The sequence below is a fragment of the Pelodiscus sinensis genome, chromosome 8, assembly GCF_049634645.1.
Source record: "Pelodiscus sinensis isolate JC-2024 chromosome 8, ASM4963464v1, whole genome shotgun sequence".
Classification (NCBI taxonomy): Eukaryota; Metazoa; Chordata; order Testudines; family Trionychidae; genus Pelodiscus; species Pelodiscus sinensis.
Window position 1 is genome coordinate 13,433,435 of NC_134718.1, and position 12,926 is coordinate 13,446,360.

The 12,926-nt window shown below is 40.0% G+C and overlaps 1 protein-coding gene across 3 annotated transcripts in view; it reads right to left on the minus strand.

The window, feature by feature from the left end:
* Window positions 1-252: 252 nt before the first annotated feature.
* The window catches only part of RASGEF1A (RasGEF domain family member 1A), a 285,915-nt gene continuing 273,241 nt past the window's right edge, over window positions 253-12,926 (minus strand). For all 3 annotated transcript variants that reach the window (XM_006129935.4, XM_075934780.1, XM_006129936.4), the window contains 7 exons: window positions 12,316-12,408; window positions 10,515-10,617; window positions 10,139-10,218; window positions 9,069-9,260; window positions 4,693-4,816; window positions 4,266-4,338; window positions 253-2,587 (listed from right to left, as the gene is read on the minus strand). In XM_006129935.4, the coding sequence (XP_006129997.2) occupies window positions 2,563-2,587; window positions 4,266-4,338; window positions 4,693-4,816; window positions 9,069-9,260; window positions 10,139-10,218; window positions 10,515-10,617; window positions 12,316-12,408 (690 nt within the window). In that variant the 3' untranslated portion in view covers window positions 253-2,562. The remainder of the gene's footprint in view (window positions 2,588-4,265; window positions 4,339-4,692; window positions 4,817-9,068; window positions 9,261-10,138; window positions 10,219-10,514; window positions 10,618-12,315; window positions 12,409-12,926) is intronic.

The following is a 12,926-nucleotide window of genomic DNA, read 5'->3' on the forward strand; positions in this document are numbered from 1 at the left end:
AATGTATCAAATTGAAGGAGGAAAAAATAAAAAAACAAACCCATGTTGACACTGCACTGATTTCAAGTATATACTAGGACTGATAGACCAGTGAAGTGCACATTCATGTAAAAGCTTTTTTTTTAATACACATACAGAAAGTGTTCTAAAATTGCATTTCAAATATATATTTTTCTTAAATTTTAAGCATCCCTTTTTAAATTTCAGTTACATAAAGAAAGCTGATATACAATCCCTTTGATAGTGTCTGACTATATCACTAGCTAGAACATCTCTGAAAGTGCAAAACACTGTAATAATACAGTATAAATATTCTTACTCTACCCCAGGGCTGAAAATCAGTTCTTCCGCACAGGAAAAATAGCAGCAGATCACAAGAAACCTCTCTTTCTCTGGGCTGTTGGTGTTCATAGCTAGCATTTGTAATTCCTCTGTCCACTTCAATCAGATTGTTTCTTTAGTGGCATCTATTTAACTTTTGTTTGTTGCTCTTTAATCTCAGTGCTATAGGAACAGCAAAAAGTTATTTCCTTCTTCCTGTATCCCCTGTCCACACTGGGTATATTTATCTTTCATAAGAACCAATACCTAGGGGGGAAAAGCCCTTGTTGGAAACAGAATACAGGCTCAGCACTGCAAATGCTTACTGTGGGTAAATGCAAATGCTACATGATAACAATGGGACTACTTAAGTTTGTAAGCATTCATTAGGAAGCATTTGCAGGATTGGAACAGAGAAGTTGCTTTAACAGACCAAACCTTTGGTCCAGCTAGTCCAGCATTCTGTTTCCAGCAGAGATCAGCAAAAGATACATCAGAAGAAGGTACCTGCCCCTGACATGGTCAGCTACAGCACTGACTTGTTCATAGGCCAAGTTTCTTCCCAACCCCCTCACTTAGAGCTCTTGATGGCATTGAAACAATCCTTTCTAATGTAACTGTCTGGAATTTCTCATTATCTAGATAAATATCCAGCCCTCAGGCCCAAAGAGAACAAGTGTTGGGAAGGAGAATGACAGTTATGGGTAATAGTACATTCATTAAACAAAATACATCTTAATCTGAGACTGATTTTTTTTTTTTTGGTCTCCTTCCTAATTCAGAAATTATAGGAACATGGAAGAAGGAAATCTTTAAATGATTATTTTTTTTGAAAATGGGTAGCCTGAAGTGCAATATGAGCTGCTTAGACATGCTGCTTATCCTAGCCAAATTACTCTCAAATCAAGAATAGTTAAAAGGAGAAACGAGAAATCGGAAACATTATTGGTGTAGAACTCATCCCTAAGATGGACACAACGTATGGTTTTAAACTCCTGATCCAGTGCCAGGGGATGTTTTTCCACTAATTGCAATGAGTGTTGGCTAATGCCTATAATAATAGCTTGAATATATGCCAAAATAATCTGATACAATTTATTCTCTCTCTTTTTTTTTTTTTTTTTTTAAACTGTGTGTGTGTCAGTTCAGGCTAGCATTTTCAAAGGAATTAGATCCCCAAATTCAATGGGAGTGGCATGTCTCACTCCTATACGCTTCAGCCTCAAAACCTTCCAGTTCCCATCCCTCGCCTCTGCTCATTTAAAATGTATTTTCCAGAAGACACATTGGATCCATCTTGTGGAGATTATCTAGAATATACATCCTTTTCTTTAAAAAAAAATCCCTGATAATGAAAATGAAATATATTCCGCAGCCAGAACTCAACGGATAGTTCCCAGAAGTGTTAATTCTTTCAAAAAAAAAAAATCTAGCAGTTGTCCCATTTCTTCTCTTTAAAACAGGTAACAAAAATATGTTTTGCTGCACCTTCATTGTTGTAGGCAGGCATACTCTAGTTCATGTGCCATATGTTCCAGTTTATTTACAAAGTACATGGTAGCTGGTTTTTAGACATCCACATTTTTATTTGGCTTGCTTCCAGCCCAGAATCATAGAAGGTACACTGGACAATTTCAGTACCTTGTAAGGCACTATTCTCCGATGTAAGAGTGGAACAGGCTTACTGCGGATGTCTAAGGCCCTGGTCCTGCAGATACTGATGCACCTCCTTGACTTGAGCATCCAGTTGTCCCAGAGATTTGAATGGGACTCTTCATTCCTTCCTTTCAACTCCTCACCTGCTTAAAGTTAAGGAGATGTGTCAGTCTTTGTAGGGCTGGCACCTAACAGTATTGAACCTGTGCAGCGTTTTGGTTGTATTTGGTGTTTGTGTGTTGGCTGTGGTGTTTTTTTTTAAGGTGGAAGTAATCAAAATAAATAAAGATTTGGATGTCATTAGACTAAGACCTCGCCATGGAGACCATCTCCCATGATACACTTCATCTCTGAGAATAGGGCCCTGCCCTTGCATTTTTTAAATAAAACCAAAATCCTTCACTTTTAAGTGCCTTAAGGTTGACATGTGAAATATTTACCACATTTTTATTTCATAAAAGGTCCTGTATATACAAAACAGACCTCAGCCAGTGAGATCTTGTTTTTCTCAACCCCAAGACATTCACTATTTAAAAACAAAGTTCTTCCTGTGTGCTTTAGATTCTGCAGTTCAGATCCAAAATCTCAGGCTCTATTAAGCAGAGTTGTCCTAGAAATGGAAAAAAAAATCACATGAATTATAGCAACGCAAGGGAAGAGGCATTATTGTTCCAGATAATTAAGCTGTGTCTGATTCTTTGCTCTTATTGTCAGAATTCCTTCTTCAAGGACCAAAGCTTCATCTAGTCTAAAATAGGATGGCTCATCCGAAGTCAGTAGAGATGCTGACTTACACCAGCTGAGAATATGGCTCTTTCCTCCTCTTTGATCAGAACAGTGAGGCTGTGTCTACATTGGCACCCTTTTCCGGAAAAGGGATGCTAATGAGACACTTCGGAAATTGCAAATGCCGCAGGGGATTTAAATATCCCCCGCGGCATTTGCATGAACATGGCTGCTGCTTTTTTCCAGCTCGGGGTTTTGCTGGAGAAAAGCGCCAGTCTAGACAGGATCTTCCGGAAAAGGATTTATTTTCTGCAAGATCCCGTCTAGACTGGCGCTTTTCTCCGGCAAAACCCCAATCTGGAAAAAAGTGGCAGCCATGTTCATGCAAATGCCGCGGGGGATATTTAAATCTCCTGCGGCATTTGCAATTTCCGAAGTGTCTCATTAGCATCCCTTTTCCAGAAAAGGGTGCCAATGTAGACACAGCCTGAAGGTGCAGTCTAATGTTAATGGAACTGTAGGGCCTTCGGAGGAGTTGGAGTATATGAAAGTAGTACAGTGAACCCTATAGGGTAGTGGACAGTGGAAGAGATCTAGGGAGATTATGGCTGCTTCTAGCACTCTCTCCTTACTCCTCTGCTGGAGTCCTCTCCCTGTCCTGACTAATCCAGGGTACCTGTACAGAAATGGCAGCCATGGGTTGGCTTCCTGCACTCTCCACAGTTCTGGATGCTCTCAAGGATGGGTGGGTTCAGACATTACTACACCCTCCCCAACAGACTGGCTGGTGCTTGAAAGGCAGTGCTGGGCTTAGTGCCAGCTGCTCCTCCTATGCATGTGTACCAGTCACCTCACTTGAGCAAGTGTTTCTGGTAGCACCAAGCCTTCCTCTGCGTTACCCTGGCATCATGTCTCCAACCACCGGTGCAGCCATAATTTAACTTTGAGAAATAACCCCTATTATTCCATCACTCGGCCTTTTCAGGCTCTCTTCAACTACAGGTTGGGCCTCCAAAAACCGGGACCCCTTTGTCCAGCAACTTCCATGGTCTGGCAGGACCAGGGAGTCCTGACTGGGAACCCCAGTGGCAAGAAGGCTGGTGGCTCGGAGCCACTGGGGCTGAAGCCCTGGTAGCACAGCCGGGGTGTGGCAGCCCCAGTAGTTAGGCCGGGGCCAGAGATGCCGCAGCCCTGGTAGCAGGGCCAGGGTTGCGGCAGTCCGAACTGCTGGGGCCGCAGCAGCCTGGCAGGAGAGGGTGAGGCAGCTTGGGCCATCAGCGGGGAGGGGAGGCAGTCTGGGAGGCCGATAGTGGGGACTTCCCCTGGTCTGGCAAATGCCCTTGTTCGGGACCAATCAGGTCCCGAGGGTGCTGGACCAGAGAGGTCCAACCGGTAGTAGCATGGAATCAAAACTAACTGTCCAGAGGCTGAAAATCACTTGTGAATTGTCTTAGGACCTAAATTTTAATGTCAACATGCGGAGTGCACAGCTGAGTATATCAGTTACTTCTCTTTGCGGGCAAATAGAAGGGGCACATTTCAATTCTGAGAAGGTTTTATACCTGAGTGTCTTCCAGCTGTCTTTTTCCATGTGATTTTCTGGACCTTCACTTTCAAAGGATGCTATAAACAGAGCTAGATAATAAAACAAGAGAGATCAAAAATGGATGTGTCCACTTTCCCTTTTCTTCAACGATACTTTATTAAAGAAATAATGACATTGATAAGTGCCATATTAACAGATATGGAAAGCACAGTAAAGACTCTTTACTCAGAGTAAGTAAAATATGGGCAGGGGCAATGCAAACTTATTTAGATTATCTCATTTTTCTAATGTGACGTGGAGAGCCACTTCAGGAAGATAGAATGGCATTCCTACTTAGTCTTGTTTGCAAATTCCTTTATTTGTCCTACTATGCTCATCCCATGACCATGCAACCATAGAAAGGAAGACCCATTATGACAGAAATAAGAGTGAGAGATTTTTACCTTCTTCACTGTAAATAGGTGCCGTAAGTAGATAACTCTGGATCTTCTTGTCCTTCTCGAAAGGGCATTCTACTTGTTTCCATGTTATGAAATCATGGATTTGTCTTGAAATTTCCCAGAATTTCTGCACAAAGCAATAAAGATAACACTCTTATGTGAGCGCCTTTGGTTTCTAGTCAAATTCAATCAGGCTCTTTGGCCTCAGGTTCAAGACTCCTCAATTTTCCTATCCTTTCTTCTTCTTGCTTCTTTTAACCTTCTTTCATGCCTAGCTTCACACCTGCTCTCATGAGATCCTCTAGGCTTGGAACAGTCTGTGTCCATTTGCCAAGCAGCCGTCTTTATTTCTTTCCTCCTTCATGTCCCACTATCTACCTATAGCCTTCTTTTTCTTTTCTCCTCTAGAATAACTTCCCCTTCCTTTACATGAACTGGTGACCCATTTTGTGTTTCTGTGTTATCTCTCCATTGTACTATACCTAGAGGTGGTCCCAAAATGTTTTGGGTTTATTTTATTTGTGGAAAGTGTTGAGAAATGCAGGAGGTAGGAATTATTTGGTCAAAATTCAGTGGAAAATGTTGAATGTTTATAAAAAAAATGGGGAGAAGGGCTAATATTCCCATAGAAAACTTGAGGAAAGCAGAAACATACATAAAGATGTTAATTTAGTAAAAACTGAAAATTTTCTACTGAAAGCTGTACAGAATTTTTTTCAAAGAAGCCCTACATGTAAACTCTTCAGGGAAAAGGACACGTCTTAGTTAATTGGTAAAACATGCCTTAAATGTAAGTAACCGTGCAAACAATTTTTGATAATTGATGTAAACTACTGATATTTTTCTCTAAATATTTTCAGGAGTACCAGTCTCATATTTGTTAGAATGAATATAGTTGTGTTGTGTGTTTTAACCAGACATTGTGCTCTTAAGAATATATACAGAATATCAGAATGTGTCTGCAATTATTATTCAGACAAGCAGGGAGAGAATCCAAGTTCAGTCCAAATTCTGCTCTTTAACTCAAATGTTGATTTTTTTTTTTTTTTAACAGATCAAATAGCAACAGCCGCAGACTAAGTAGATTTTGAGGAATCCAGGGCTGATGAGGTCAATATTTTTTTTTAAATGGAGTTCAAGTAGAAGCAGGATTGAGCCCCAGGTTTACCCTCAGAACAAATCCTGTATTTTCTTCCTGGATGTGTTGGATATAGTCACAATTGTGACGTATTTGAATGGCAAGGGGAGAGAATGGCAATTGCTATTTGCAGGTATTTAAGATTTTTCTTCACGTTTGCTGTGCAGATTAAAGAAGGACTTGAATTATCCAATTCCTTACAAAGAGTGTCATGGGCGATACCAATGGATCAAGTTTGGTAGGAAAACATGTTGTATGCTTTTGTTTTTAATAGTTCAGTGTGGGAATTCCAGGTATTAGGGATTCTAAAGGCAGGCATTCTAGAGACAATACCATGTCCTTCTCTCTTTTAAAATTCCATTCTATAAACCACCTACTAAACCTTTATTCATGCAGGACAAGATGGGAGCACCAGGTGGAAGCCCTTGTTTGCTTGAGTACACTGCTCTGAGAAAACCAAAGTTCTCTCTTGGTGCCATTTATAGCTATTTGCCAGAGCTGCTGCTTCTGGCCACTGTAATCTCTTCCTTATATCTAGCAGTTGTCTTTAAAGAGCAAATTCCTATAGGCTTTGACCTTTACTTAGCTTCTGTTCTTTAGAAACCGGATCTGACATTTGACGGATGTTAAAATAGTGTTGTAACAACTCTCCTTCACCACCCACACTTGATCCTTTCGGGATACTGAACGCCTTAATGTCACCTATTGCTTCAAGAATATAGACCTAGCGTTGTTAGCTTCTCTATTTAAGTTCTTTAAATACTTCAGGCTGTCTCCCACAATTCTTCTTTGGTAGCAACCCGATCTCTGACCATTCTGCAGGAATGTGGTTAGAATTTCAATTATGCCCTCACTAGTCCTTCACATATACGTAGGAAACAACATCTCATGGACAAGAAAAGAAGGTACACAACTTGTCATCATTTTTCACCTCCTGGAAGAGTCTGTGTCTCCCTTCATTACATTGATTCATTTTCTTAAAGACCTGCTAAATACCATCTGGCAACAGCATGTGATAATCAATGCAGCAGAATTTGTACAGCTTCGTTTACGTGTGCTGCTTTCAAGTCCCAGAAGTTTGGGTTTCCTTAAATCTCTGCACTTCATCTTCAGTTGTTGTTGTCTGACTATAAGTTGATCCCCTTTCTTTGTTTAGTTAGTTTTAACTCACAGGGTGCGTCTAGACTGGCAAGATTTTGCGCAAAAGCGCAAAATCTTGCCAGCTGTCTACACTGGCAACTTGAATTTGCGTAAGAGCACTGACGTTCTAATGTAAGAATTCAGTGCTTCTTGCGCAAATACTTTGCCGCTCTCGCTCAGAGATAACCCTCTTGTGCAAGAATACTTGTGCAAGAGGGCCAGTGTAGACAGGCACCTTAATTTTTTGCACAAGAAAGCCCGATGGCTAAAATGGCTATCAGAGCTTTCTTGCGCAAAAGCACGTCTATACTGGGAACGGATGCTTTTGCGCAAAAGCATCCGTGCCAATCTAGACGTTCTTTTGCGGAAATACTTTTAACGGAAAAACTTTTCCATTAAAAGTGTTTCCGCAAAATCATTGCAGTCTAGACACAGCCCCAGAGTTTTTCTCCTTTGCTGAAGCTAAGCTAGATAGACCTTATATGCAGCATTGTCAACCTCACTTAAGTTTGTTCTTAACTTTAGGTGTAACATTCACTCTTCTATCTTACTGGATACTTCTATTTCTAATACCCTAGAAAGATAGTTCTCTTAGAAGTTCAATACTTCTCTTGGTATCTGAGAAGAGACCATAGCAGGTATAGGTGAATCACTCATCTTCTGTAAGTCAAATTACTCAGGGGGAGGAAAACTTCAGTAGCCTACTTCTTGCCTATATGAAGCAGCAGTACTTGTTAAACTAAAGTGCACAGTAAATTGCACGCTAAACTAGCCTGTGTAGACCTTGTTTGAAACAACACTACACTGATGAGCACTAGAGAACTTTTTAGTTTGTGCCAGTTAAATACACCAATGTATTGATGAGCTTTACAAATTGCACCTTATGGACAAGCCCTTAATGTGAATTTGCTTCCACCAGAATCTCTAGATTTGGCCCAATGTCAGCTAATCCACTGCTTTCAGCTAAAGTACTTTTCTTGTCCTACTCGAGGAAAAAGTCACAGAGGAGTTGGGTTAATCTCTAAGGCACTGTTTCTCAAACTGTGCTCCGCAGAGTCCCAAGGCTGTGAGAGACATCTCCAGGGGCTCCACAAGGTTGACAAACTGGAAAGCGTTCAAAAGCATAATTGAGAATCGCCTCGAGCTGATGCAATTCACACACACCGCTGGAGCGCTGCATACATTTTTACGGATACAAAGGACTCCAGAGCCCAAAAAGTTTGAGAGACGCTGCTCTAAGGTATCACAGGACACCTTGTTTTTTCTAGAGAAATTTTTTTTTTTTGCCACAGACTTCCATTTTCTCTTCTGAAGAAGGAAACAAAAATGAACGTATTTTCTGTTCTCTTATAATCCATCATAGCTACTTTTGTGCTTCAGGATTTTTGTTTTCACAACTTCTGCTCTCTTTCAATTTTCTATGCTTTAAAATCATTTTTGTATCTTCTCAAGTCGATTCCATAAATTTCTCCATACACCTCCACATGTGATCTTGTAATTTCTCTTTTATAATTTTTCAAATTTCTTCATCTCCTAGTTCCCTTTTTAGATAGTGTTTGAAGGATTTTCCCTTTTATTTTAGCAGTTTTCATACTAGTATGTCATGGCATTGAATTCTACCCATTTGCCTCTTCTTCCTTACTGAAATCCTGTTATCTTTCAATTTGGTCTGTCTCACATTTCAGTTTTGTTATCAGAGCTAGTTGATTAGTCAGCTCATTCACATACTTTTTACATTTTCCTGTGCATTTTGCCTACTCTTTTATATACAGCTTCCAAATACGGTATCACTAGTGTTTACAATTGTACTGCAATGATGAGCTAAAATAGATTAATTAAATTTTTGACATTCAGGTAATTTTCTGTCTGTGTAATCTAGAAATACTAAATCTAGTGCATTATGTTTATAGGCCTTAGAGATTTGAAGCTCAGTCATTCTCTGGCAAACTACTTGCTTCTGTGTGCAGATTACAGGAGGTCTGAATAATTTAAGAGCTCTACTTATACTGGACTATAAGAATTCTTATTTACAAATATTTGGGAATTTAAAAATTAATATATATCACTTGATTGTGCAACTTCTATGATTGCAGAGACTTACCTTAAAGTTTATCTGTCCATTGGGCAAGCGGTTCGTATGTATCTTGTGCAGAAAGTAGATATCTTTAATGAACAGGTTGAAGACGGGGATGACAATTTTTTCCCGATTGCTGTTGGCAGTCTGAGATCTCTGTGCTGCTCCTTGCAGGGCTGTCCGGTAATTACAAAAGTTGCTGGATGGGTCCATGTGATGCTGTTTAAATAACAATGTCCCCAAACCCCACTATTATTATGTTTCTCATAATCTAATCCAATTATTATATAATTAGATCAACTGCTGAAAAACCCCAGAGTAATATCTTTTCTTAACTTCTTTCAAGATCTATTCAAAATCATCCAAGACAAGCATAATCAATGTATGTAGTTTGAATCCAAGCTTTCCCTAGCAGGTGTTTGGTACTTGATTAATATTAGATTTAATAAACACCATTTGGTGGCTAAGGGAACATTTAAAGTAAATATGATTCCTTATGTTTACACTACAGCCTGACTCGATCTTCTGATATCAATTAACTAGCAGTTCTTGTAAAGATCCACCAACTTATCTGGATATTGCTCTGCAGTCAACAGTTATACTTTACACAAAGAAAAGAAAAATGGACAGGCGAATTTCTCCTGTGAACCCTCTGCACTGCAGATCCTGCAGTAACGTGATCAACTCTACATCAACTCTAGCTACGTGAATTAGGTCAACTTTCTGTGGTAGTTGATTGTGTTTTGAGGAGTTACTTAGAGAAAAATGTTTCGATCCCAGATCTCCACTAGATGGAGTACTTTAATTAAAGATCAGGGTAAAGAAGACATCTTTTAGATCTATAGGTGGAAGAAATAGTCACTATTAAAAGGAAGTGCCTCCATGTATCTTCAAATGGATAATTCATTCCATTGTTAGAAAACTGTGATCTGAGGAAACTAAAAAGAAGAAAATCTATACCAATCTCTTTCCGATGGCAAGGACAGGACTTACACCAAGAAAAATGTTGCCCCCCCCCCCACTTATTTGTATTCATGCCTATGCCTAAGGTATTAGTAACTGATTTTGATTAATCAGGATGTAAATCATCTATATACCTCTAAAACATCAAATTTGGCTGTTTTGACCTTGGACCAGGTTTTCTTTAGCCGTGCTACAGGACTCAGGTTCATGCCAGCTGAAATGAAAGGAAGAGACACACAAATTACACTCTTTGAACTTAGTTTTCTCTCTTCTTTAAGTATCAGTGTTGCATTTACACTCTTGCGAATTTTATTCTTTGGAAGATCCTCTTGATCTTCACATCTGAGACATCCAACTAACACCCATTGGATAAATCTCTCAGGGGGGCATACCGCCATAACCTGCAGATGGAGTCACTGAAGTTGAAGAATGTGTTACCATGCTTGTCTTGCTTGTGCTGTGGAGTGGTGGGGGTTATTACAAGCCAAACGCTATGCCTGGGATACTCACAGATAATGGCCATCATCGAGTTGAAGTTTCCAATGTTGAAGCACTCTCTTGCCACATCAATGAAGAATTCCACTATTCTCGTCCGCTGCTTTTTCTTCACAACCTGAAACCAAGAACATGCCTTTGAGAGGAAAGGGAAGATAGGAACACTGTATGTGAAGGGGACACACACACACACCAGCGAGGTTCACTGTGTGCTATTGAAATTGGTGTTTTTCTGAGCTATCTCCGCAGGAGAGCTCTTATGAGACAGCCTTAAGGGTATTTTGGCCAGATTCTCTTTTTTTTTATTAAAAAATAACCCCTGGATTTGGGGCTTTTTATCAAGTCCTTGTCCAATTGAGGGGCAGTGGAGCTCTTGGGCCACATGTAAGATAAAGGCTTAGGGAATAGCATAGACACAAGCCAGCCTTTATTAACCAATTTCCTTGTACCAGGGTAAAGAAAGAGAGAATGAAGCTGCCATCAGAAATGCGAAAAATAAACAAATAATTCCAACCTCAAAGAAAAAAATGTCAAACTTGTTTCCCAAAACAAGAGCTGTAGATCTTAATTTCAGAGGGAAATGAAAACAGGGAGGGGAGAGAGTTTGTCGCAAGTCTTAGGTTTTTTTTTTTCAGTTTTATTAAAGAGATTTATCCCATATTTCTTCATGACACTAGAGGAGAGAAATGGAATGATGGCAGAATGTAAATAAATTCTCCCTACTACAAAGATGCTAATGGGTGAGGCTAGCATCGCATGTTTGATTTCCTTCCCATCAGATACAGCGCTGCATGTTGGTTGTGCTTTAGCAGTGGCTGGCATCCAAAGTCTATTAGTACTAAAATTACTCTCATCACATTGGCTTAAATTCATTCATTCAACTCTCTCCTGCCATCTGGCCTGTGGGTCTGGGCTGGCTAACATACATGTGGTCCTGTGTTACTTGCATCATTCATCTTCAGCAGAGAACTATTTTGAAAAGTGATATGCTCAGGTATCTAGATGTTTTTCTGCGGTTGTCTCGTGCTACTAGGAAAGGGTTCGATAGTTGGCCCAATCTTCAGCATGGAGATGAAGAACTTTGTTTTGGTTGCTTTAATAAATGTGTTGGCTTTGCCTGACAATCTTGGAGGGGGTTTTGTAACTGAGTGTCCGTGGGTAGAGCCCCGCAAATTTGTAGCGATCCGCTTTATATTTGCGAATATCCACACCTGTGGATATGGATTCAGATATCTGCAGCTCATTTTTGCAGATACGGATGCGGGCAGTGTGTATTTTGTGTGACATGGGCAGTGTGTATTTTGTGCATTTACTTTTAGCTTATATGAACAGTCTTTTCTTTTCCTTAATCCTGTGAGTGCAATAGCAAAAGGGATGCCTGTGGTATCACCATTGGTGTCACAAAATAAGCAGAATGTCTTAATTGCATAATGCAATGGAAGGGCAGAGCGAGTTGGCAAGGCAGCAAAACATTTGTTTTACCACTGGTAGCTTTGGGGAGTGACAAATGTGCTATGAAAACACCACAACGTTACATTAACTCAAACTTTCTGGAAGTTCCCCCTCTGGGGGTGTAACTGGCATAAATATGGAAGCTGCACAGAAATATAAGCCAAGGGGCTTTGAATCTCTAAAACACTTGAGTATGTACATAACTTTATGCATAAATGATTCTTTGGACTTCAGTGGGACTGCTCAGATGCACATGGTGGTAAATTTGCTTACATCACTGCAAGATCCAGGGCCCATATGCGTACCTCCACACAGGTGTGGTTTGTCTCTAAAGATTGGGATCTTTTTTTCCATTCGTACCTACCCTACAAATCTCTGTAGCCACCAGCATGCTGAGGCAGTTGAACCAGTTGTCATAGGCCTCCAAGGTATAAGTTTTGGTAACATCCCCTCGGCACTGAAAAACAAGAGGCTCTATATTAATCTCACACCAAACCCAGATAAAGATTACTATAAATATATCCTGCCATCACAGGTTAACTACAAATTGGCATCAGGTAGTGAGGTAGCCTTACTGAACAGCTCTAGATTTCGAGCACAAAGAGGGGTGCAGAGGCTTGTAGTTTTTTTCCTCTCAAGTGAGTTGTGAGAGAGAACAGGGGCAAGGGTATAGGAAATATGTTCAATTGTGTTCATATTTTCCTGCCCTTTACCCAAAAGAACATGCGTTCGCTTTCTAACATATTACCTTTAAAAGAAGAAAGGCAAGAAAAAAATTGCCTGAAAATGTACAGTGTCAATATTTGAGGGATGCTCCACTAGGTTACTAGAAATGATGTTTCAATTAACATTTCCTTTTGTGATTATTTCTGCTTACACTGTAGATTGTGTCTATAATGTTAGTGTATCAACAGATTTCCTTAGTTCTTGTTCTTACAACAGATTTGCTGTTGAGGCACAAGGGGGAAATGAAGG